This window comes from Pelodiscus sinensis, chromosome 5 (genome assembly GCF_052426305.1).
Source record: "Pelodiscus sinensis isolate ZL-2025 chromosome 5, ASM5242630v1, whole genome shotgun sequence".
Taxonomy (NCBI): domain Eukaryota; kingdom Metazoa; phylum Chordata; order Testudines; family Trionychidae; genus Pelodiscus; species Pelodiscus sinensis.
The window spans coordinates 62,812,245-62,838,190 of NC_143056.1; the positions used below are offsets into that span (position 1 = coordinate 62,812,245).

Sequence of the window (25,946 nt, forward strand, 5' to 3'; positions counted from 1 at the left end):
GTGCTAGTTTTTACTTCTACCTAATTGAAAGGACCCTTTCAACTTAAACATCATACTTGTATCTAAAATTTACCTACCAATGTTACTGTAACTGAGAATTTAGGAATGTGAAAGTGTAACCATGCACATGGATAACGGATGAGCCTGGGCTCATCACTTAACCTTAACAGTTACACGCAGGCTTCTGGTATGCATGAGTATCTGGCTTAAAAGCCAGCTTCTCACATGTACCAACTCCTGGGAAGCCACCTTCCACCTCCCCCCCCCCATATTTTGCTGGTTCTGTATCAGCTTCCAGTGCATATTGGCTCTCGAGGAGTCAACTGCCAGCCCATGTTTACTTAAATGCATTTTAATATCCCTACTGAAAATTAGAGTAAAAGATTATTTATCAATTGAACAAAGTTAATGTTAACTCTGTATTTAGTTAATGTCACTTACTTTTCTATAGTCAGATTCCTCTATTATTTGAGAGGGTCTTTAAAACAATAAAGGAGAAAGTAGGGCTGGGGGGAGAGGAGGAGGAGGAAAATGGAACTGCAAATCCCCAAAGTTGTTGAAGAGACTTATGCAGACTTAGTACAGGAAAATAGTTTTAGTACCAGAAAGGACTTTTAAACTCTTTTATTAAACAGACTAGATTTCAAGTTGATGGTATCCATTTAAAGAACTGTAAATAAATATGAGTGAATTGCAGCTCCACTGAAGCCAATGAGAATTTTCCAATTAACTCCAACAGGGACATGATTTGACCCCACATGTTCAAGACAAGACAAAACAGAAAATACTGCACAGTGACTAGAGTACAGAAGGAGGTCAGCAAGCAAGCAAATATTTTCTGTTCTATCAAATACAGCAACATGATTAAGAATCACAATGCAACACTGACCAAAACAATAATGGTTATACTGGGAATTAATAGCAAAATCTCAAAGAAAACAAGCAAGATTATACACACAATTAACAATCTGCTAACCTCTCCATAAACATTTTCTAAAAACGTAATTTTAAAATTCCAGGAACCAACATATGACAGAATGCTCCAAATCAGAGTTCCATATCCTAGTCTCTATAGTCTTTTCTCCCACCTCTCTGCCCTTCTCTCACTCCCATCCCCCAAATCCATGGTTTCCTTTCTCCATTCCCTGTGTGTGTGTTATTGATTTATATTGCACTTTTTCAGGACAGGGATTTGTTTTAGTCTATATCTATAAAGTACCTAGTAAGTCAGGGGCCCTTTCTAGATAAATAGTGAAACACAGTATTAGTTAGGCTTCAGCTAGGAGAAATGCAACCATTTCAAGAGAGGCAAATAAAGAGAATTCACTGGTGAATAATGATTACAAGAGTTTTGAAAATGACAGAATAATATTCTATCTAGAGTAAGGGGCAAATAGAGGCATAGCAACTGTCTACAAATAGGTAAAGAAATGTTATGTGTGACAGAGTCCTGTTATTTTGATTGCCCAGTCATGACAACAAGGAATACTGGGCTAAACTGAGAAATAAAGTTACACAGTCATCAATAAAGACTTAATGTTGGTCTAATCTGATAGCTTTCTTTGATAGGATAACGAGCCTTGTGGATAAGGGAGAAGCGGTGGATGTCATATACCTAGACTTTAGTAAGGCATTTGATACAGTCTTGCATGATATTCTTATTGATAAACTAGGCAAATATAACTTAGATAGGACCATGATAAGGTGGGTGCATAATTGGCTGGATAACAGTAGTCAGAGAGTTGTTGTTAACGGTGCTAAATCCTGCTGGAAAGGGATAACAAGTGGAGTTCCGCAAGGGTCTGTTTTGGGACCCGTACTGTTCAATATCTTCATCAATGATGTAGATATTGGGATAGAGAGTATGCTTATTAAGTTTGCAGATGATACCAAACTGGGTGGGGTTGCAACTTCTTTGGAGGATAGGGACATAATTCAAAATGACCTTAGCAAGTTAGAGAAATGGTCAGAGGTAAACAGGATGAGGTTTAATAAAGAGAAATGCAAAGTGCTCCACTTAGGAAGGAACAATCACTTCCATACATACAAGATGGGAAGTGACTGTCTAGGAAGGAGCATGGCGGAAAGGGATCTAGGGGTCATAGTGGACCACAAGTTGAATATGAGTCAACAGTGTGATGCTGTTGCAAAAAAAGCAAATATGATTCTAGGTTGTATCAACAGGTGTGTTGTAAGCAAAACTCATGAAGTCATTCTGCCGCTCTACTCTGCACTAGTTAGGCCTCAGCTGGAGTACTGTGTCCAGTTCTGGGCGCCACATTTCAAGAAAGATGTGGAGAAATTGGAAAGGGTACAGAGAAGAGCAACAAGAATGATTAAAGGTTTAGAGAACATGACCTATGAACTGGGCTTGTTTAGTTTGGAAAAAAGAAGATTAAGGGGGGACATGATAGCGGGTTTCAAATATCTAAAAGGGTGTCACAAGGAGGAAGGAGAAAATTTGTTCCTCTTGGTTACTGAGGACAGGACAAGGAGTAATGGGCTTAAAGTGCAGCAGGGGAGGTTTAGATTGGACATTAGGAAAAAATTCCTAACTGTCAGGGTGGTCAAATATTGGAATAAATTGCCAAGGGAGGTGGTGGACTCTCCCTCTCTGGAGATATTTAAGAACAGGTTAGATAGACATCTGTCAGGGATGGTGTAGACGGAGCTTGGTCCTGCCTTGAGGGCGGGGGGCTGGACTCGATGACCTCTCGAGGTCCCTTCCAGTCCTATTATTCTATGATTCTATTATTCTAATATACACCAGGCAGGTCCACAGGCAGCACCAAAATGCAAAGATCTAGAAACAAAGCAGCCCTCACTTCTTCCCAGAACTTAGAGGAATTTTTATGTGGAATGGCAAATTGTGCCCAAATGTAGCTATTGAGTTCATGTCTTGCAAATTCGACTGGATACATTATGCATAGTGTCTTTTGTTTTAATCCCATTTTTTCTCTATTCTTTATCTTTGTTTTAGGACATTTTAATCACAGGCTGTTAAAGCAAAGTCACTGGATCCATCCTTAACATAAGTCTGCCTTCTGATGAGCACTCAGATGAGCTCCACGATAATGGAACCAACTACTGTGGCTTTGCTGGGGGGAAAAAAGAGCGCTGTTCAGATGAGACAGTGGTTGATACAGATACAGTAAAAGCCAGTGGCCCAGGTATTGTGAATAGAAGCTTGCAAACATTTATGGGATTTTAATGGACATCATACAGACAATTACAACAAACTAGATGTTCCTAAGGGCTCTGAAGTAAGTTACATGCATCACACCTGCCTCCTCTTCGCCCTTCCTATCACTGGTCACCATCTACCCCAGTAACTCTTGCCCTACGGCGCACCCCAACGGTGCCTCTGTGCCTCAAGATCTCCACATCTCCCCCAGTTCCACGCGGGTCTCTAGCATCAGCGGAGGGGGACCCACGTTACTTAAGGCTTTGCCGCGCTCTGGGGTTTAACCCCCCCCCCCCGCCCAACACGGGCCCCGCATCGCTGCTGGGGGCTCAAGCTGGCGCACGACTCGCTGCACAGGCTGCCGCTTTTCTACCCCCGGCGGGGCAGCCCCACACGCGCTTTCCCGCACCGGCGGCAGGGAGCGCGCGGGACACGCCGCCATCCCCGTGGGGTCAGGCCCTGGGCGGCCCCACACGCGCTGCAGGGGCCGCGGGAGCCCGACGTCCCATCCCCCTCCGGCCAGGCCTGACCTCCTTCTCCGACGCCTTCTCCCCAACCCCCAGCAAGGCGTAGAGATCCAGCTGCAACAGCTCCTTATCGACCGCCATCTCCGCGCCGCCCCCACTGTCCGGCCGACCGGTTCCCCTGCGCCGCCGGGCCTGACCACTATCCCGCACCACTGGCTGCTGGGAAATGTAGTCTCTCCAGCCTCACATTCACCTCTATTCTTACAGCCCTAGGAGGAAGCGGAACTACAACTACCACAATGCCGCGCGCGGTCTACCGCCCACCCGGAAGTTCCCTCTCTGGCCTACCGGCAAAATCACCGCTCCCGGCAGGCTCTGCTCAGCAGGACATGCGCATTGTCTTGGGAAGTTTAGTTTTTTGTTTCAAGCCGTATAGCCCTGCGGATGGGATAGCTGGGATGTAAGGACTACAACTCCCATCGGGCCGTGCGCTGCCATGGCTTTGTTCTTGCCTACCTCGGGTGCTAGTGGGATAAGGGCAGCAAAGTTTCCTTGCCGGGCGCTGCAGCTGGAGTATCAGATCCTACTGCAAGAGTCGACGGGGCGAGGGGCTTGACGGATGCTGGCACATGCAGAGCCTCATGGCTTGGGGACCGTACACTGGGCTGTGCGGGGTTTGCACCGACTCTGAGTCCAGACTCTCGCTGGGATTCCGGTTGTTACAGTATGTGCATAGTAGCATTGCAGCTTTGCATGGCACCTGGTTCGGACTGGGAGCTTCTGACTAGGAGCAGGGATTTTTGTCATCTTTGTGTGTATGTGCGCGTATGGCGCGGAGCACCTCTGGTTTGCTAAATACATAATAGTGTTATGGCACAGTATGTTAAAGCAGGAATTAAATCTCTGCTTTGGAGAGGTTGCATCCTAAGTACGCAAACATGTACAGTACAACGGGCTGTAGATGTTATTGCCGATAGGCTTTATAGAAGAAGGCGAGCTAGACTGGCTGAGATTTGGAGGAGAGGGAGAGCACTTTGGTGATCTCATCTTAGCTGTAAACATAGAACGTAGTCATTTAGGAGATCAGCAAATTATAATGTTATTTATTATTATCAATGCTTTCATTAAAGGTTTTTGTTTGTAAATGTTAAGCAAGGATCTGATCCCTTCTCCTCCTCTCTCTGATGAAAGAATCTGGGACCATCATTTCTACAATCAGTCGTTCAGGAAGTAAACAACCACTGATACACCATAATTCATCATTTCCCCCAATACTCTTCCATTCCTCTTCTGAAGGAGAAGAATATTCCAGCACAGCTCTATCTGGACAAATAAACAGCTTCAGGGGATAAACTACTTCCTTTTGTACAGCTGTGAGAGAGTGAGCCTGCATTGCCCATTGGCGCTATGGATAGAAGGTGTTATGGCTGTGCATCCAAGTTTACTGTCTTCAGAAAAGAGGCAAGTCTCTCTTCAACACTGCTGGATAAAATATCTGACTCTCTAAAAAGACAGTTAGGCAGTAGAGTAAGTTTTCTTATGGTAGTGCTTGCTCAATGTAATCTGAAATGCCAACAATTTGAGGTTCCTCATATCAGAAATAGTAATCCCACCTACGGATGTAATAGTGTAGTTGATTAACCGATAAGCAAAAGCTTATAGGTTAATGCTGGAGACTACACGCATTTCCCTCCCCACCTCCACCCCACCTTGCCAGTACATTTTTTTAGCAGGCTGGCCAGCAGCCTGTTTCAGTCCTGGGTCACGCTGGGTTAGGGACCAGCCCCCTGCTGCAGATCTTCACTTACAGTGTATTAAGAGCCTGGCGGGCAGGCAGCCCAGCGCAGTTCCAGTTCACGCCAGGTCCTGTGAGGGGAGCTGGTTTTAAATTGGCTCCCTGCCTGGCACTCCATGCAGCTGCCTCTGATACAGAGGCAGCAGTACGGAGTGGCATGGGGCTCCTCGGGAGTGGAGTGCCAGCTCCTCTCCTGGTGACTATAGAATAGTCGAGTAACCGATAAGAATTTGTGAGGTTACTCGACTATTCACTTAACTGATATTTAACATTCCTAACCCCACCTCCCACTCTGCTTTACATTTTACAGTTAAAACCTGCTAAGCTTGTTTGACTCTAAGTACATTTTTTATGTGCGCGTCTGTCATTGTTTTCCTTAATTGCATATTAATGACAGACATTGTAATCTCTCTGTATTTAAAACATGTAGGAATTGCTATAATAGTGCAGACTTGTGGTCCATGTAATCTGATAGTCTCCAAATCCTTCAAAGGAAAGAGTGAACCCTTTACTCTACTGTGGGAGGAAATGGCATTGCTGACTCTAGTGGTGATCAGCTTGTGTCTTAAACACTGAAAACTCGTATGTTAGGTATTCTAGCTACAGTAGCTGCAACTACTATTCTTATTCATACAAATATTTCATTTTTCTTTTAAAGACATTTCTCTGAAATATTTTGTGGAAGTTTCTCCGACCTGGTGCATATCCCTGAATCTCTCTGGTATATTTCACAGAATTGTTACAACCAGGCAATGAGACACTTGCACTTCCATTTCCTGTCTTCTGAAGAAGTGGGTTGCGCCCACAAAAGCTCATGATACTATCTACATGTTTTGTTAGTCGTTAAGGTGCTACCAGTAGACTATTTGTTGTTTTTTAAGTTTTTCACTTCTTTATTTCTTTCTTCTCAGTGTGGATGCAAGAACTGTGGACGGGCATTCTGCTCAAGCTGCCTTGGGTTTAGTGCCATTGTTCCCCGTTGCGGGAATACTCAGCAGAAGGTGTGCAAGCAATGTCATGGAGAGCTAACCAGGTAAGATGGCCAAGTTGGGCCAATGTGTTTCAGCTTCCAGTGATACAGAGCAGATTGCTGATCCACTTCCCTCTATAAATCCACTGTACACTGCCACATGCACACCATCTGCATACTGGAATCCCAAATAATCTTTTTCTCTTTTTTTTTTAAGCTGGTACCATGTGGGTTTCAGTTCCAACTGTCCATACTAATGCTTAGCAGCTGAGCAGCCTAGTGATAAGATGTTTGTTTTAATAGCAAAACTTCCAATCAAGAAAGAACCCACCTTCATTGTTTCAAAGGCCTAGATGCTATATATAAGCTAAAGACCTAAGGTTGCATACCGTGGGATTGATTTTTGTTGTAACAGAAAAAGCCCACTATTCAGACCAATAGTTAAGCACAGTTAAGATGATCATATTTGTAGTATATAAACAGGTATTACAGACCTGTAACTCACAATGCTACAAAATATTATAATTATATATTGTATTGTATAATTGTGCAATATTATATATAATTATTGTATTACAATGTTTAAAACACATATCATTTTATATTCTGAAAAAGTAGTAAGGCACATCTCTTTCCCAAGGCTTATCACTGATTGTGAGCTCGAGAAGCTTTCCATTTCCTGCTTTTTTGTATCTGCAAGCTACAGTGGAGTTTGTGTTCCTCTTATTATAGAATACGAATGACACATTTTAAACCAAGTGAATTTTGGCCAGGTACTAGAATGCCAAGTGCCGTGGCAATGGCCATCACAGTTTGTATAGATTTGAAAGAGAGAAGCTATGCAGCTGTACCATTATCTTGACCTCTAAATCAGGTCTGTGTTTTACAGTTGAGATTTATCTGTTTTTTCTTTCCAGAGGAGTGTCTCAGACTAAAACAGCTAAATGGTCTCCGCCAGAGAACTACAAAAAGTGAGTTCTGATTGTTAGTCTAGCCCAGGGGTCTCCAAACTACGGCCCGCGGGCCGGATGCGGCCCGCGAGGCCCTCTCATCCGGCCCGTGGAGACCTTTTTGTCTACGGAAAAAAAATTACGGAAATTTACGTGTATCCTGCCAAGATCAGCCGCCGCTTACGTGGACGTTATGTTTTTACCGAATTAAAATAGAGGCACGCAGTAGTGCGTTGTTTTCCAACCGATCATTATATTGCAATACCTTATTCGCTGCTTACTTTTTCTACTTCCGTTCACAGTCAATGAGATGATATAACGCCATCTAGTGGCGGAGTTTTTAAATGGTTTGCTGCTGGTTCAAGACTTGATTATTTTGATCAGTTTGCCAGTTGCGGTTGACTGTTGCGATGAGGAAGTGTTGGTGTCAATTAGCGTCTGATTTCGAAACATGTTGCACTCTATTTTATTTAGTGATAATTTCCTTCGCGTAATTACTTATCAGTGTGTGTAAAGTATTGGGAATGTCGTTAGTTTAGTAAGAATTTTTCGAATATTCTGAAGAGGAAACATTAAAAGCAACAATCTCTCTACCATAAGTGGATATATTTGCACACTATATTCAGGTAAGTTTAACTTAAGAAATCATAAGAATTTTTAAAAATTGTTTCGGGTCATTTGCAGCCATTCACACTAATACAGGTGTTCATGTGTAGTGTATCAATGTGTTATTAAATAATAACTGAATAAAATAATATTAAATAAATAATTAAAAACAACATCCATGTTTTGATTGTTTTTTATTTGGACCTCAAGTGTGTAGTCGGCCCCCAAACTGCTGTTTGATAGTTAATGCGGCCCTCGGGCTGAAAAGTTTGGAGACCCCTGGTCTAGCCTATTGCAATCTTTAATTGTTTGTTCTTTTGGGTTTGGGGCTTTCTGCTGAGACTGCTGACAAGAAGGTGGGCTTGTAACATGGCCACTTTTCTGCTCAGAACTGAATTGAAACCAGCATCTCTTTTTGGTGAGCTCACTAAACAGCTACCTGTGGATACTGACTTTTGGCAGCTGTCTGAATTAGAACTCTGATCTACAACTGAGAGATTCCATGTTTCATTACTAATCATTCAGACTGCTTTTTTGACCATTTTATATTGATGCTGCTGTGAGAAGAATGGATTTCCTTAGTAGCTAGGAGTATCTCTGCTTCCCAAGGCCCAAATACACCCTGGCAAAGTCAGGAGCAGGTATAAAAGACCTGTCCTATATTCTGTCCTATATCATCATTCTCTAAATAGTGTACTGGTAGAGGAGCTTACATAAGATGCCTTTATAATTTTTGTTCTATGCACCTACTCAACGTTATGCTTGTTTTTTTTTTTTCTCTTGTCACAGGCGTGTAGCAGCTCTTGAGGCCAAGCAGAATCAGTGGATGGGTCCACAGAATGCCCCAGTGAAACCCCAAAGCCGGGCAGGCTCCAAGTATCAGGGGCTGTCAAAGGAGGATAGAGCTATTGCAGAGAGGCTGGAGAGGCTCAAGGAGGAAACGAAGCCCAGTGAGTTTCATAGTACTGTAGAGGCTTCCAGCATCCATGCAGACATTCCTTTGCAGCTAGCTTAGTCACAGTAGTGGGTACATTATAGACTAGCCTCCAGACATGGAAGGGGGGAGGAGGAAGCTGCTCATAGGTCCTGTCCATGAGCAGTGGATATCTGGGTCCCATTCTCTAGGCTGCTGCTCTCCAATGCACACATTTTGCTGCCCTAAACCTTCACTTTCTCACTTGTGCACTCCTTATCTTGCATGTCTTGACACAGTGAAATAAGCTGTTTGTTTATATGTCTCCTGGGCGTGCCCCTGTGCATGATAACAATAGGAACAAAGTGAATCAGAGGACTGTGCATAGTGCTATTATTGTGTGGCCAAACTATTGTACAGTGGTCAGACATGGGAATCCTTGGACTGGAGTATTAAGACCCACAAAGAGCAATGCAGGGCTCCATGAGTCCATTCCTGCCTTGCAGGAACAAACAAAAGAAGAGCAGCTCTAGGATGCTTGAGTGGGAAATGGCACCAGTGGAGACTCTGCCTCTGAAGAGGGAGGTAGAGCATGCATTTTGCTTTCACTGCCCTAGTTACATTAGTGATAGAAATGTAGCCATGTTAGTCTGGTGTAGCTGAAACAAAAAACAGGACTGTGTAGCACTTTAAAGACTACCAAGATGGTTTATTAAGTGAAGAGCTTTTGTGGGCCAGACCCACTTCCTCAGATCAAATAGTGGAAGAAAATTGTCACAACCATATATACCAAAGGATACAATAAACAAAAATGATCCTTTGGTATATATGGTTGTGACAAAAGGATCATTTTTTTGTTTATTGTATCCTTTGGTATATATGGTTGTGACAATTTTATACCAAATTGTCACAACCATATATACCAAAGGATACAATTAAAAAAAATGATCCTTTTGTCACAACCATATATACCAATTTGGTATAAAATTGTCACAACCATATATACCAAAGGATACAATAAACAAAAAAACGATCCTTTTGTCACAACCATATATACCAAAGGATACAATAAACAAAAATGATCCTTTGGTATATATGGTTGTGACAAAAGGATCATTTTTGTTTATTGTATCCTTTGGTATATATGGTTGTGACAATTTTCTTCCACTATTTGATCTGAGGAAGTGGGTCTGGTCCACGAAAGTTCATCATCTAATAAACCATCTTGTTAGTTTTTAAAGTGCTACATAGTCCTGTTTTTTGTTCTAGTTACATTAGTGCTGCAAACTCGTATAATGTTGTTTGCCCCCCAGTCACACTCACCTCATGGCTGGGGGATATACAGGGAGGAGGCAGTGGCTCAGAATGAAGTGGTGGATGATAACATTAGGATGAAACCCTAACAATATCTGAAACATTATCCGGGCTCTGATCAGTGGGAGTAGGGAGGCTTTGCATAACTGTCTGAGGTCCCATTCTGGAAAGAAAACAATTTTCCGACAGACTAAAACTATAGAAGCCATTTCCTTGCTGTACACAAACAGGGTTGTTCTGAATTGCAGAGTCCATCCCGTCTCAGGCAGAGATAGAATCTAGGCTTGCCGCACTGAAGGATGACCCCAGGAAACCCGTTCCGTCTACACAGGAAATGGAAGACCGTCTGGCTGCCCTTCAGGGAAGAACCCTTCCATCCAAAACCCCCAAACCAGTAAGATTCCCTGGCCTCCTTGAGTTCTTGCCAGTTTCTCTGTCTGAGCTCTCCCAGTAGTTGTAGTGTCTCAAGAGAATTCAGAGGCATATCAGGCCCTTCCTCCCTCTTCATTAATTCATGTCCACCTTGCCACTCCAGAAATCTGTTCATTAGTTCCCAGCTTGTTGTGTGAGAGTTTGTTGTTATGTTCCAGAATTGAACTAAGGGCACATGTTCTTCAGTTGGATGAGGACTCAGAGATGGTGGCAGGCCATTGTGGCACTGTCTAACAAACGATTATTTGTTTAGTGCTGGAAGCTGTCAAGAAAGAAACCTCCCTCCCTGAGATTTAGGGTAGACTTTTACAGATCAGCTGTTTGTTGTTTTATGTGGGTGGACTTGGCTTGAGAGGAGCATTGTCTGAAAGTTAGAGCTTGGTGCTAAGAATCCAGGGTTCTAGTTCCAGCTCTGCCATTGAGTTGCTTTGTAACCACGTGGCCTGATTTTTTCAGAAGTGCTGATCATGCACAATTGCTGTCGAACACAATGGGATGTGTGGGTGCCCTCCACCTCTGAATATCAAGCTACGAGAAGATTTACCTCATGTTGCTCGGGTCCTTAATTCAATTAATTTTTTGTTTTTCTTTCTTTAAATCATTGCTCTGGGGTGGGGCTGGGGATGAAATGTTCAGTATTCAGGCTTCCCAGGGAGAGAGGACAACCCCAGCCCTCTCTCACCACAGCAACTTGTGGCAAGGCGGGACGTGCCTGTCCATGGCTGCTGCAGCAGGCACAGCCAGGGAGGGGTTCTTGTGCCCCACCTTGGGGACATATAGACACATACGGACAAACAGACATTCTCTCCTTTTCTCTACCCCAGTCCCCTTCTGGCCCAGTGAGATTATAACTGTCCTAATCCCCATCTCTGGCCCTTTGCTGCTCTCCCTCCCCTGTGGTCATTCTGCAGTATAACTGTTCCTCCTGCTAGACTCCTCCCTTTCAGTCAGTCGAATTCCAGGCACATCCCATTGTCCTGGCACAACCAAACCCTGACCTTGCTTTACGTTAAGATAAGAGGAAGCTGCCTACCAAATTTGATGAGCCTAGCTTTTACCTTATAGGAGTTCTTGAAAAAGCACAATCACAGATGGACACACATTTCTAATAGATAGATTAACCTCTTTTTGCTTTAGTTTTTCTGACTATTTAAAAAAATGTGAAAATACTTGTCTATTTCTGAAGGTTGATGTGATGTTCACTAGGCTTTTAGATCCTTGCTTGAAAACTGCTACATCGGCTCAGGATATTCTTAATAAATATTGAGGTGGCATAATGGATGGTCCAAATAGGAGAGGCAGATCCCACAGAGAATGAGTAGATGATGTAGTAGATTGGTGCAGAGCTAGTCTACAGAAACTAAGCCACTCTGCACTGGACAGGGAAAGATGGAAGGAAATAGTGAGGGAGGTATCGGACACCAACGGGCATTGAGCCCGTGGTTGCTGATGTTGATAAAATGAATGGCAACTTAAAGAAACCAGATTAATAATAATTAATTTGGACTGAGACAGGAATATATTTCCTCTTGAACTGTGGTAAATAGAAGAATGTGATAGAAGAGTGTGATAGAAGTTCACTTGTCAAAAGAAAGCAAGCTTTTATGAACTGTTCAGTGAAAATAAAGCATGGCTTCTGTGTAGAGAGATGTCAGAAATACTTTTCAAGTGTGTGGCACAGCATCCCAAACAAAGGACCAAATGTTCAAAAAGTATTTACATTGAGACACAGCTGGGTTGTGTTTAACCCTAAATTGAGCTGGTTGTATGTATGTTTAAATTTTTTTTTCCAAAACTGAAGTAGGACATTGGAAAAGTTGCCATAACTTTAAAAAAATGCTCCTCTATAATATTTACAACTCAAACATTGTAGCCTACTGGTAGGATACGTGATGTTCAAAGTGAAACTGAGAAGAAATGTAAATGAAAATGGTTAGCATTTATCGCAACATTCACTGTGGCTGAGATAAATTAAAAATAGACTATTAAGTGTCAGTGTTTTTTAAAACATAAATGTGGATGTTTTTAGAAAACTCTCATTTTTAATTTGGCACTCCTTAATTATCTATATCAAGTATACTGTACTACTTCACTATAGCTATAGTGTATTTACATTTTACTGCCAAGATATTCTTAAAAATTGATACTAACTTTAGGCACCTAAGTCCCTGCTTAGTTGTAAGTGGCCTGATTTTCAAAGCTATCTATGGGTGCTTATATGCCCTCTCGCAAGGCAGTATCTTGAATGTATTTATCCTCACAGTATCCCAGAGAGATAGGTATGCACATACTTCCCTATTTTGCAGGAGAAACAAAAGCTCAGAGAGATTAAAGACTTGTCTACATGTAAAATGCTATGGAAGCATAAGTGACTTGCTCAAGGACATGTAGGAAGTCTGTGGTAGAGCAGGGGAACTGAACTAACCTTTGGATGTCTCAATTTAGTGCCCTACCCCCCCCCCTTTTTCAAAATCGCTTCCACTGATGTACATGGGAGCTGCTGCATGGTTGCCCAACAATTGTGATTACTGGGTCACTTATTCTGGTGCCTAAATGCCAGGCCCAGTGTTGCATCAGGAATCCATATCAGAGCTGGGATTACCATAGATTGCATCAGTTCCTGTCGCCCAGTTCTGTGCTTAGATTAGCTGTTTGACTTCAGTAGAAGCTGTGTGCGCTCAACACCTTTGAAAATCAGGCCAAAGCATCTCAAGCTGGGCACCCAAACACTGAGGCGCTTTTGGAAATGCTAAGGTTGAGTCAAGGTAGTCTCATAATATGTTATGTGACTTTTTCAGACTTTTTCAATTTGTCTCCTTCCATCACCCATTTAACACTCTCCTACATCTTTCTCCCGTGCATCCTCTTGCTTTTTCCAGGTGCACCAGCCCCCTGATGTCAGAACCCACATCCAACAGTCTGATGACTTGTTAACCCAGCTGGCTGAGGAAGTTGCCATTGAGGAGAGTTATAGGCCAGAAGCCCAGCCTCAAGGTACCTGTTATCACTGACCTCAAATAGTTTTTCTTAGGGTCATCTTACATACACATATTATAATGAGCAGGTACCTCCCAAATCAGCAGGTTTAAAGGTATGCCAGGTATCCTGCCTTATCCCTCCCTCCCACTTACCAACACATAATGTTGACCAAGAGCAGCAACCCAGACCTATGTTCATGTGTCATTGTCTCAGCCAGTGAGAATGTTTTCCTCTTTCAATGGTAATGTTGTTGGATGATTTCTCTCTAGTTCCTCCCTAGTCTGTGATAATTGGGGAGGAACAGCCTAGGGAGGAACAGTTTCTAGAATTTCCTGTCCTTCTGTGTTCTTTAGATGGTTGACACAGTAGTCAAGAACTTGGGATACTGTCCAGAGCCATGCCCCAAATCTCTTGTTGTTGGCTTAAACTCTCTTGATTGCTCTAAATGTAATATGTTCTTCTGAAAAGCGTGTCTCTTCCATGGGACCTCAGTTACTATGTAACTCAGTTACCATGGTCCACATACAAGGATCATGCTACTGTGACTCATGTACCTTGAAACTCATCAGTGCTTTAGCTGTGGAAAAGAGAGAGCTGTGCAGCAGAACATCAGACCTCTCCTACAGTATGAGACAAGTATTTATTATTCTTAGTCCTTTCTTTTAAGACATGGGCTATGCTGGAAGACAGGGGAGTTGTCATTGTAACACATAAATGCTCTGTTTGGCTGTTTTCCAGCTGTTAATACCCAGACGCTGAATGATCTCAATCGGATAAGTGAGAGCAGCATCGGTACTGCTGACCTGGACCCAAAACAGCTGGAGGAGGAGAAGAATAAACTTCTGGCAGAGGCGGCTGCTGAGCTGAGGGAGGCCAACACTAGGGAGGAAAAGATTCTAGAAGTTGCAAAGAGACTGGCAGTGCTCAGAGGCCAGGATCCAGAGAAAGGTGTGTGATAGGAAGAAACACCAGTTTGTGCTGGAGAAGAACAAGATGGTGTTAGCTTAGTCGTCACGTCTCTTTGTCGGGTTGGGAGAAGTTGGTGCCTTTACATGAATGTTGACCTCCATTTAGCAATGGGGAGAAGTTATGGCCGGAAGGACTTGCCGTTGCTGCTAGGAATGGACAGTCCCTTGATGACAGGATTTGGGGTCCAGTGGTTAGGCTGTATGGAGTAGTGCCAAATTGCAAGATTATGAAAATTAGGGATTGAGGCCCCAAGTGAAGCTGTGTGGATGAAATCCCTTGGCCCCATATCCAGGCTGCTGCTAATTCCAGCATGCCAAGACTTGTTTAATTATGCCCTTGAAATGCTTTTTTTTTTTTTTTTTTTTTTCCCTTCCTACATCCTGGAACTTTTTTAAAAATTTGCAAGAAAATGTTATCGCCCTTCCAAAACAGATCCATCCCAAAAGGAGATGCCAGTTTGCATTCAGGTCGTCATGCTGAGTGCATCCCTTGAGATGTGAGATGACAAGAGGTGCTAGTCAGTATAGTTAGTATAGCCTCAAAATCTTCCCCTCCTCTTGCAGTTACTCTGGAAGACTACAAGCTCCCTGACAGTGATGAGGAGCTGACAGAAGAAGAAGCCATTCAGAGAGTCCTAAAACAGGTCAGAAACAGCTGTTGGGACTCCATTCTCTTTCCTTTTAAATAACCCCAGCATTTTTGTCTTCCTATTCAGCGTACAATGACCCTGTCTTTACTCCGTGATCATAGTCTGGCTCTCTCAGATCTTTCACTTCTAAAACTAACTCCACCTCAAAAAGCAATGGTTAGAAAAGCAGTGCTGGAGCCCAGCTGGCTAAGGCTGCAGACTGTTCTGTATGTGTGTGTGTATTACTCCATCTGACTTTTCCTTCCTTGGTTCCTTTCTGGGTGGATATGCAACTTCCCTATCTTGAGAAGTCTCTTGTTTCTCGAGTTGGCTACAAAGTGTAGGTCCCACTATCTGTGGAGTATGCAGGCCCTGGCCAGTCTCTTGTGCTTTTTCCCATTCATGCGCACATCCTGGCCCCTTGGCAGGAGATGATATAGAGCAGCTCACTTTATAAATGTAGTTCTCCCTCCCTGCAGACCTCAGCTATAACATTTGGGCGTCTCTTGTTAGGGTTTGGAGATCAAAGGAGGGAAAGAAGTTTCACTCCAGGAGAGAGGCTCATGTAGGAATTTGAAAGTAAAGACATCTTGCTTTCTGTTGTTTCCAGCTCACTGAGGAAGCAGCTCTGGATGAAGCAAGTGGCTTCAACATCCCTGCTGATCAGGCCACCCGTCCAGCAACCTCACGGCAGTTCCTGCCCAAGAAAGCAAAGCTAAAGGTCCGTGAGCTAGTCAAGCCCTCTTGAAATGACTTGTTCCTATTCCTAATACAACATGACTCTGTGTAATTCACATCTCAGTCCCACTCTAAGGCCGTCTTACAATAGTGCTTACTGTACTGTAAGTTCCCAAAAACAGAGTACAGCAAAGAGCTACTAACCAGCTTTCCCTAGGTAGACAGTCTGAGTAGATGAATGTCTCAGCTGACTTTTCTAAGGCCAGCTAGCATGGACTGTACTTAGGGTCTCCCCCATGCTGGCCAGCGTTGACAGGGTTCTCTATCAGGAGCATGGCTCCTTGAAAAGCCTTCTGTAGGACTGGATGGCATCCTCTGCAATCAGAGGACTTGGTCAGCATATAGTCAGCGAGGAAGATAGAAGGGAAGGGATTCCTAACCCATCAGTGTAATTACACAAAATGTAAGCTACAGTCTACTACTAGAGAGCCAGAGCCTGCAGTGCTGAGGTCAGTGGGCGCTTTTCCAATTGTTGTAGGGTCAGGTCTGTAGACAGCATTAATAATCAAGTGAATATGTCCTCTTATGACATCAATGAGAGAAATTAGTAAAAAGATGCCATATATTCATTGTTATTCCTGCCTATAACACAGCAACATGCACATCATATATATAGTATCCCAATGTCTGTGACTCTGTAATGCTGAAATGCTGGCTGTTCCCTCTGGGCGGCGCTGTTTCCTGAGTCAAGTCCTTCGCTTCCCGCCATGGTGGTCGGCTGACTTCTGTGCCTCTCAGCCTTGCTGAGCGGCACAGAAGTCAGCCGAGCACCACGGCGGGAGGAGAACGGGGGCAGGGAGGTGACGTGCAGGGCCTGTCTGTGTTCGTCACTGCTCCACCCCCCTTCGCCTCCTGCTGTGGCGCTCGGCTGACTTCTGTGCCGTGGGGGAGCCCAAACGGCTGCTTGCTCCCCTGTGGCGACGCAGAAGTCAGCTGAGCACCACGGGGCGGTGATGTGCGGTGTGACAGTGGCTCCAGGCCCCACCCTTGGCCATGAACATCAGCACCCCACCCCCCTTCACCTCCCGCAGTGGCGCTCGGCTGACTTCTGTGCCACTTAGCCAGGCTGCCACGTGGGGGCAAGTGGCGCAAGCGACCATTTGGGCTCTGTGCTCCCCATGCAGCACGGTGCCCAAACAGCCATTTGGGCTCCGCGGTCCCCTGAGTGAGAGGCAGGAGGGGGAGGAGAGCTGAGAGACACACGGAGTGAGAGACCGGAGGCTCAGGAGAGAAGACCGACATGGAGGAGGGACCTGAAAATCCCGTCTAATTGGGATAATTGGCTAGTAGTCTATTAAGTGTCAGAAGAATGAAATGGATTTCTGATCTCCCAGTAACTGGGGTGTCTGTCCTCAGTGAGAAAACATTTCTAATTACGGATTTTATCAATGTGGCCATGTTGCATCTTTCTTACTCTGAGCTTTCACACCTGAATATTATTAAAAGTTTTTAAAAGTTTTGTTTTTAAAACAACATTTTATCATTAGAGCTGGGCCAAATATTTTTTACCAAAAGATTTTGCAGATTTATCTCATGTGCCAAATTATTTTGGTTGGGTGAAAAAGAAGAACTCTCAGAAAATTGAAAGGTTTTGTTTTCTGACATTTTTCAAAGTGAAATGGTTTGGGGTTTTTTATTCAACACAATATTTTTTTCATTAAAAATGTCCTTCAGTTTATCTTAAGAAAAATAAAATCTGTAAATCTAAAGCAAAGTTTTTATTTGAGGTCAAAGAAACATTTCATTCATCCTGAAACAAGATTATTTTCAACTTTTGGTTTTGCTAAAAAGTTCAAAAGAGTTTTGTTTCGGATCAGTGTGAGGTTTTTTGTTTGTTTGGGTTGGTGGTGGTGGGGTGTGTGTGTGTGTGTGTGTGCTGGTTTTTTTTTTTGTTTTTTTAAACTGTCACCAAAGAGAAAAATCCAGTTATTCACACAGCTCTGTTTGTTGTTTGGGAAAATGTGTCTGCAATGTATTTGGAGAAAGTGTCAGAATATTCTTCAAACATCTGTGGCTTTTGGGGTTGTTCAGACAGCCGGAGTTGCAGCTTATCACCATAAAAGAGTCAAAGAAGGTGAGGTAATATCTTTTATCGAACCAATTTCTGTTGACGAAAGACCGAAGATTTCGAGCTCCATGGCACTCTTCTTTGGGTTTCTCTTTCCAAGAGAAGTTGGTCCAATAAAAGGAAATCACCTCATACACCTCATCTCCTCGGACCGACACACCTACAACACTGTTATCACCAGTAAGGCAGTATAAGTCTAAGCAGACTGATGATCTTGCAGGTAAGGCATTGGACTTGGAATGAAACTCAAAATCTCCCAACCACCACCACAGAATTCTAGCTTGATCACTGGCAAGTCACAAAGCCTTTCTGTGACTCTATTTTACATCTACAAAGTGCGGGGGGGGGGGGGAATAGAGAGAATATTACCTCTCCCCCACCCCTCATCTGTCTGTGCTGCTCTAGGTTGTAAACTCTTGGCAGCAGGGGTGTCTCTTCTTGTGTGTACAGTGCCTTGCCCAGTGAGATCCTGGCTGGGGCCTTTAAGGGTATGTCTAGACTACATGCCTCTGTTGACAGAGGTATGTAAAATAGGCTACCCGACATATTTAAATCCCCACTTCATTGCCTATGTCAGGTAAACTATTTTACATGCCTCTGTCGGCAGAGGCATGTAGTCTAGACATACCCTAAGCCTTGCCCCAACACAAATAATAACTGTAGGTAGATGTTGCTGGTGGCATGAAACAAGTAGGAGAAGCTATTTGCCAATCATGAAGATAAAATTATATGCAACCTGGGCAGGAGCGTTTATTTTTTATGTAGAGAATTAGGTAGATACAAACAAGAGCTTAGACTCCAGGTCCAGAGTTTGGTGCCAAACTTGGACACCCTTGATGTAAAGACACTGAAGTAGTATATGTGTAATTGTAACCAGCATATATTAGAATGGAAGTGCTGTACATCTCTGCTCTGGACAGACTCACACTCTGTAAAAACCCTCCCCAGTTGCTTTCCCAGGTGAGATAACCCTTACCTCACATAGTTCAGTCTAATTCTCCTAAATTATCCCAGTCTGACCCCTGATTTTTGTTTATCTAATTTATTTCTGGATTAGAACCAAATCCCAGCAACCACAGGTGGTACTAAGAAACCTAGCCGGATTGCTACGGCAGAAGACAGTGATGATGAGGAGTTACCATGGTGCTGTATTTGCAATGAAGATGCCACGTTGCGCTGTCACGACTGCGATGATGATCTCTACTGCCAGCGATGCTTCCGGTACCTGTGAATACACCTTTTGGCTAGAGATACACATCAAGATGAACCCTCATTCTCCATTCCAAGTTAGAATCATAGAAGTATAGGACTAGAAAGGACCTCTAAGAGTCATCTACTCCAGTTCCCTGCCCTCATGGGAGGGCTAAGGATTATCTATTCTAGACCATCCCTGACAGGTGTTTGTCTAACATGCTCTTAAAAATCTCCACTGATGGAGGTTCTGCAACCTCCCTAGGCAATTTATTCCAGAGCTAAACCACCCTGATAGTTACCAACCTAAACTTCCCTTGCTGCAATTTAAGCCCATTGCTTCTTGTCCTATCCTCAGAGGTTAATTTTTCTCCTTCATTGTGGCAAATTTTTATGTGGTATAGCAGGGGTGGGGGACCTTTTTTGGGTCGGGGCCACTGACCCATAGAAAATCAGACAGGGCCGTACACCACACTAGTGAGAGGCAAAAAATTTAAAAAGTTGTACAGCATTATCTCACTAACTAATATGAAAGTACAAGCATAATCTGGTTTCAGAGCATAAACTGGGATCAGGAAAAACTGTTGTTTTTGTACTGTAGCACTGCATCTTGAGGTGCATCATGGTGAGGATGTCATGCCTTTTTTTTTTTTTAAATATGTTACACTAGCCACTGTTAGAGACAAGATGCATGAGATGGGGGAAGGCATGGTGGAGGACACCAGCCAAAAGACCATACTCCTCTCAGCCTGGAGAAGGGCAGGGAAAACCCCCCTCCACCTCAAGCCCTGCACCTCCCCACCTCTTCTCTGCCCCCACCCTGCCTCTTTCTCCAGCCCTCTCCCCCGAGCAATGTGCCCCGGGGGACTGGTGGGGCTGGGGATCCGGTGTTGGCAACTGGAGTCTGACACCCCCCCAAAACTCACCAATAGCAGTGGGGGAAGTGGAACAACATAGTCTTAGCTCACTCTGCTTTCCTGGCCATGTCAATGATTCCCACTGTTGATTGTGGGGTTAATTCTACCCCACCCCCCAAGCAATGTGCCAGGAGAGAAAAGCAAGGTGGGGCTATGTTGTTCAGCTTCCCCTACTGCTGTTGGTGAGGGCGGGGATAGGGGGCTGAACCCTTGTAGATGGCACTGTTCTTTCCCCCGCCCTTCCATAGTCTCCCTGGACACCAAGAAGCTCTGGTCTCGCTGGCTGCTGGCTAGCCTCTTGCCCCTCCCATCCATGGCATTGAGGGGCAGGGGGTGGAACATGCTGCCCGTGTACCCCCCATGCGCTGAGATTTGCTCAGAGGAAAGTGTAAGATCTACAAGGTTAGAGTCTGTGGCCTTGGACAATGTAACATTTCTTTTTTGAAAATCTGGTTATTCCCAAAGCACTTCAGATTGGAGAATTTCTACATTTTATGTGCCAAAAGCTTCTAACTCTCAGTTGAACAATGCAATTTGTTGCAATTAAGCACCTAAGGCTTTTGCATTCTGGCAGCATGTTATAAATCTCTAGCTTAATGAGCTATTTCCCTTAGTGCAAGACAATTCTGTCTTGGTTTCTAATTTGTTTTCATAACTAGAAGATTTACCCAGCATTACTTGGGTCCTTAACTCAATTTTTGTTTTTCTTAATTAAATCATTGCTCTGGGATGGGGGTTCGGGGTTCAGTATGCAGGTTGCCCCAGGGAGAGAGGACTACTCCAGCCCTCTCTCTCCACAGCAGCATGGAGCCAGATGAGAAGCACTTTTCCATGGCTGCTGCAGCTCCAGAAGGCACAGGCCAGGGAGGGGTGCCTGTCCCCCAGTTGAGGCAGGTCCAGGTTTGTCTGCCCCCTATACTGCCCAGCCAGAGTGAGGAATGCAGCAAACTGTGCACTTCCCCTTGCTCCCTGATGAAGGGGAACAGCTAGCAATGTTCCTATATGAATCTGGGAGGAAGGGGGGAGCTTCATGCCCCCCTGCCCTTTGTAAAGGGTGACAGGGAGGGTGGGAGGCTTGGGTCTAGGGCAGTCCCATGGGGAGGGGGGATTGCCCCCAGCCAGCCCCTTTCACCTGCTTGGTGATTCTGGTCCTAGCTTTTACTGCTTAGGAAGAGTTCTTGAACAGACAGACAGATGGCCAGAAGAATAGACAGACAAACTCTCTCAAACATATAGTAGATAATTTCTCTTTCTAAAGCAGTGGAGTCATTTGATTTCCAAGGGTAGTGTTGTATGAACACTGACTAACTTGAAGTGTGATACAGAAAGCAGCTGGTAGATTGAGGTGATCTCTGATGTTCATTTTGTCATTTCATGGTTCTACAGAGACCCATGGAAAATGAATATGTGAGAGAGACTACATTACAATAATGAGGACATACATAACTGGTAGTGCTAAATAAGTTTAAGGAAAAACACATCAGCCAGATAACAGGGCTGTAAGAGGCAGAGATGAGAAGCAGCAGAGTGGTAGAGTATTAAGTCAACTGTCGCATGTAGATCGGGGTTTGTGTTTTCAGTCAATAAATAACTCTACCTGCCTAAAATTGAGCTGAAATGCCTTGAGCAGGGATTTTGTCCTTAACAATTCATTTTCAGTGCCATATGCAGCAGATTATAGTCACATCTCCTGTCATATATCTCTTATTCATGGTACTATGACTGTGTCACTAATTACATTCACATTAATATTTTGGAGAGATCTTTTGCCATTTCTCTCTCCAGAAATCAGAGGACAGAAGGAAGTTTTCTGTATTAGCCTGTAGTCTTCCTCTTTATAAAGAACTTTCCAGGGCAATGTTAAAATCAGCTGTCAGTCTAGATACTGCTAATGGTGGTCCAAGGGAGAACTCCTTAGTTAGCCAAATGTACCAGTGGGATAGTTTCTTGTTTGCATTAACTGGATGAGGTTCTGTGCAGCTACTATTTCTAAGTAGCCTGGTCTGCACAACCTACCTTCACTAAACACCATCTACAATTCTTATTTGCCTCTCAGTGAAGGCCATGATGAGTTTGACCGGAAGGAGCACCGCACATCTAGCTGTTGTCCTCCACGCAAGCAGAAATGAGTCCATGAGCTGTGGAAAGAGAAGAAGATGGAAAACATAGGTACAGAGGGAGATGTCAAGATGGGAAGAGTCCAAGAGAGCATGCGCTTACTACCTAAACAGAGGGCCACTTGAACAATTCAAAGAACCTCTGGAGTTCCAGAGAAGCTTGGCGAAAATGTGACTCCCCTCCCCAAACAGCCAGGGAAACATGGCTGGGAATGAAGTGCATACACGAGAGTTTGTCAGTGGAACATCAGAAATTGCATGAGTTGATCTAAATGTAAATTGCGTGAGTTTAAATCAGGAGGCATTTGAATGATGATAAAGCAAGAGAAGGAGCATGAATTTAAGCCATTGTAAGGCTGTGTGGTGAATAATTTCCTGCTTTTGCTAATGATTTACACATTTGTTCAGAAAAGATGACTAAGCAAATGGATTTAAGAAAAGATAAAATTCTCCATCACTTGATTAGAGTTGTGATAAAATTTCCCAGAGCAATAAAAGAATGTGTGTGGGGAAATCTCTTGAGAATTTCTGCAATTATCTTACAGGGTGTCATCCTGCAGTCATGCCCCATGACCTCAGTTCCAATGCTAGATGGATCAAGAAATGAAATGAAAAGCCTTTCTGTTTTTTGACATACTCTGGCTGGATTTGAGAGGCCATGAGGTGGCCTAAATCTGTAGGATAGTGCGGCTGGGAACTTGCTAAACAGAAGCTGTGTTCCACCCTAATAGTTGCTTCATTTTATTGATAGATGAAGACATTCCTGTATCTGAAAAGCATTCTGGAATCTTCCAAGATGAAAGGTGCTTTTTAAATGTAAACTACTAATCATGAGCTGAATTCTGTTGAAGTCAATGAGATTTGCACACATTTGTTTGAGAGCAGAATTTGGCCGTATATCATTATTAGAACATCTGGTAGACTAAAGATCTCATCCCCTTCTATCTCCACTGCCCCCATATATTTATTTTCATATGAATGATTACCTTAAATGGAATTCTTTTCTTGCTCACCTCTGGTGACTGTCCTAGTGCACATGGCCAGTCCCTAAGACAAAAGCAGTTGAGGTTATGTATTGACCTGGCAAAATTCACCTCTCTACTGCAGTTCTGAATAAGCCAGAAGTGTCTGAGGTTCTGTTTATATTGGCAATGGCATGCTGGACTGCTTAGTCCAGAACTTTGGGGTAGCTGAGCAGGAAAAGTACTTGGACGTTATGATGTAATGCTGACAAGAAGCCCAGCACTCAAAGTAATGATAGTTCCTAGTCTGAGGGGGTTTCAGGCTAAAAGATGAAAAATCTGGGTTTTACCATAAATGAGTGATAGCTATTGCATGATTAGTGGACTGGATTGATTACTCAAATGGCTAACCACCCACATTTACAGAAAAGATTTGCCTTGTTTCCTTGGTGGGTCAATATTTTCAGGGGGAGATAGGAGAGGGAAAGAACTGTGTTTAAATGTTTGTCTGTTTGATTTTTAAGAGATTTCTCTGTGTAGTATTTGTCCAAACTCCTCCAGCTGCAGGTCTTAATCCAGACTCCCCTCCAGACTTTCAAATTATGTTTATTCAGTTCTTTGCTTCACAGCTGCTTTTCTTCAGCACCTTGACCTGCCGGTTATTTATGCCTAGGTGAGTCTCAGTACTGTCATATTGAACTTCCTGGCTTCTTCAACCACAGTTGAACTTGTAGCTATTTATACAGTCAGCCAGGGTGGCTCTGTGAGCCCTGCCAAGTGAACCTTATGAGGAAAACAATAGAAAGGTTACATCTTGAGCCAGCTTGCTGCCTTACCCAAGTTTCCAAACTGGTTTCTGTGGGCTGTTCCCAGTGAACCCAGAAATGCCTGTCCTGTCCTGGAACTGACATTTAATTCCAAGTCACGTGTGGAAACTTCTCTTTAATTGCTTTGGTCACACAGATTGACCCTCCCCTCTTCACAGGAAATGGACTTTTGCAGATGCTGAACCCTCTGCATGTGATAATTGGCCTTTACCATGCTAGTCAAACCATCCTCCCCTTGAAATGCATTAGACTCCATCACTACCTTATCAACTTCTATAGTGTGGAGAAAGAGTGCTGTTTGCAGAGCAGACAAACCCTTTTGGTTTTCTCTGTGGGAAAGACAAATAACGTGACCCTCATACTAAGGAGCTTGCTTTTAAAGATTCGTATGGCTAAAGCCCTGAACATCTTCTCACTATCCTCAATGGACTGTTGTGGTTACATCTGTGTCCAGTGCTTTGAAAACAGACTGGTAGGTGTTTTGATTAACTCAGCAAAAGCCATGAAATCCTGAGTAACAGCTGTGCAAATGAAGGAGAGAGCACAGTATCTTCAAAAAAAGGGGGTGAGAGCTTGTGCCCTTTTTCACTTCTGAATGAGAACATAAGAACGGCCATTCTGGGTCAGATCAAAGGTCCATCTAGACCAGTGTTTCTGAAATTATTCCGCAAAATCACTTTCAGAAACACATTAACTGGCCACCCTGGTTTGTTTATTTACTGGCGCTGAGGCCATGGAGCCTCATGGCTCCCATTGGCTCTGTTTCGTCCTTTGCAGCCAACGGGAGCCAAGAGTGATTTTGCGGAACACTTTCAGAGACAGTGATCTAGCCCAGTATCCTGTCAGCTGACAGCGGCCAATACTAGCTGCCCCAGAGAGAGGGAACACAACAGGTAATCCTTACATGATCGCTCTCCTGTCACCCATTTCCAGACAAACAGAGGGTAGGGACACCATTCCTACCTATCCTGTCTAATAGCTGTTGATGGACCTAACCTCCATGAATCTATTTAGCTCTTTTTTGAACCCTGTTAAAGACCTAGTTTTCACCACATCCTCTTGCAAGGAGTTCCAGAAATTAACTGTGCACTGAGTGAAGAAAAACTTCCTTTTGTTTGTTTTAAACCTGCTGCCTATTAATTTCATTTCGTGACCCCTGGTTCTTATATTATGGGAACAGGTAAATAACTTTTCCTTATTCACTTTTTCCACACCAGTCATGATTTTATAGACCTCTATCATATCTCCCCTTAGTCTCCTCTTTTCTAAGATGAAAACTCCTAATCTTTTTAATCTCTCTTCATATGGGACCTGTTCCAAACCCCTAATCATTTTTGTTGCCCTTTTCTGAACCTTTACCAATGCCAGTATATCTTTTTTTGAGATGAGGCGACCACATCTGCACACAGTATTCAAGATGTGGGCATATCATGGTTTTATGTAAAGGCAATAAGACTTTCTCTATCTTATTCTCTATCTCTTTTTAAATTATTCCTAACATTCTCTTTGCTTTTTTGACTGCCTCTGCACATTGAGTGGATGTTTTCAGAGAACTATCCAGAATGACTCCAAGATCTCTCTCTTTCTTGAGTTGTTGTAGCAAAATTAGTCCCCATAATATTGTATGTATATGAGGGATAAAAAGGGCCTGAAAGGATTTTCTCTCCTCCCCACAATTCTTGGTTTCCTGCATTTGAAATATCGGATCTTGCCGTTTTTGATGGAGAATTGAGAGTGCTTATATGACATCAGAAGAGTTTAACACCTGAATATTCAAAAAGGGAGCTTAGATATGCTTTCATCAGCATGAGTTAGAAGGAAAAATTATATTTCATGCATTTGGGCCCAGTGTTTCAATTGTAAAATCTAGATTAATAAAATGTTTCAAGCTGTGTTTCATTATAATCAAAAGAGTGCAT

At 43.5% G+C, this 25,946-nt stretch overlaps 2 protein-coding genes across 6 annotated transcripts in view; one reads left to right on the forward strand and one right to left on the reverse strand.

Moving 5' to 3' along the window:
• The window catches only part of DNAJC17 (DnaJ heat shock protein family (Hsp40) member C17), a 33,282-nt gene extending 29,409 nt beyond the window's left edge, over positions 1–3,873 (reverse strand). For all 3 annotated transcript variants that reach the window (XR_012903435.2, XM_075927114.2, XM_014576318.4), the window contains exon 1: positions 3,715–3,873. Coding sequence is in view for 2 of the 3 variants with exons in the window: in XM_075927114.2 (XP_075783229.1) it covers positions 3,715–3,792 (78 nt within the window). In the remaining variant the exon portion in view is untranslated. The remainder of the gene's footprint in view (positions 1–3,714) is intronic.
• Positions 3,874–4,073: 200 nt separating this feature from the next.
• ZFYVE19 (zinc finger FYVE-type containing 19) lies at positions 4,074–22,752 on the forward strand. Of its 3 annotated transcripts, none has more exons than XM_006128680.5 (12): positions 4,074–4,375; positions 4,782–5,112; positions 6,358–6,479; positions 7,334–7,387; positions 8,762–8,922; positions 10,448–10,593; positions 13,511–13,625; positions 14,349–14,558; positions 15,143–15,222; positions 15,818–15,928; positions 19,071–19,234; positions 22,178–22,752. In XM_006128680.5, exons 2-12 carry the CDS (start codon positions 5,059–5,061, stop codon positions 22,248–22,250), a joined length of 1,290 nt encoding a protein of 429 aa, XP_006128742.3. In that variant the 5' UTR covers positions 4,074–4,375; positions 4,782–5,058; the 3' UTR covers positions 22,251–22,752. The 3 variants fall into 3 exon arrangements, with proteins under 3 accessions (XP_006128742.3, XP_006128743.3, XP_006128741.3); XM_006128681.5 differs by having other exon boundaries at positions 4,804–5,112; XM_006128679.5 differs by having other exon boundaries at positions 4,843–5,112.
• The last annotated feature ends 3,194 nt before the right edge of the window (positions 22,753–25,946 follow it).

Excerpts from the sequence above, each read along its gene's own strand:
- ZFYVE19 (XM_006128680.5), top strand. The coding sequence starts at position 5,059 with ATGGATAGAAGGTGTTATGGCTGTGCATCCAAGTTTACTGTCTTCAGA. Across the intron at positions 6,480-7,333 it reads TGTCATGGAGAGCTAACCAG|AGGAGTGTCTCAGACTAAAA; the intron begins GTAAGATGGCCA and ends TTTTCTTTCCAG. Across the intron at positions 7,388-8,761 it reads CCGCCAGAGAACTACAAAAA|GCGTGTAGCAGCTCTTGAGG; the intron begins GTGAGTTCTGAT and ends CTCTTGTCACAG.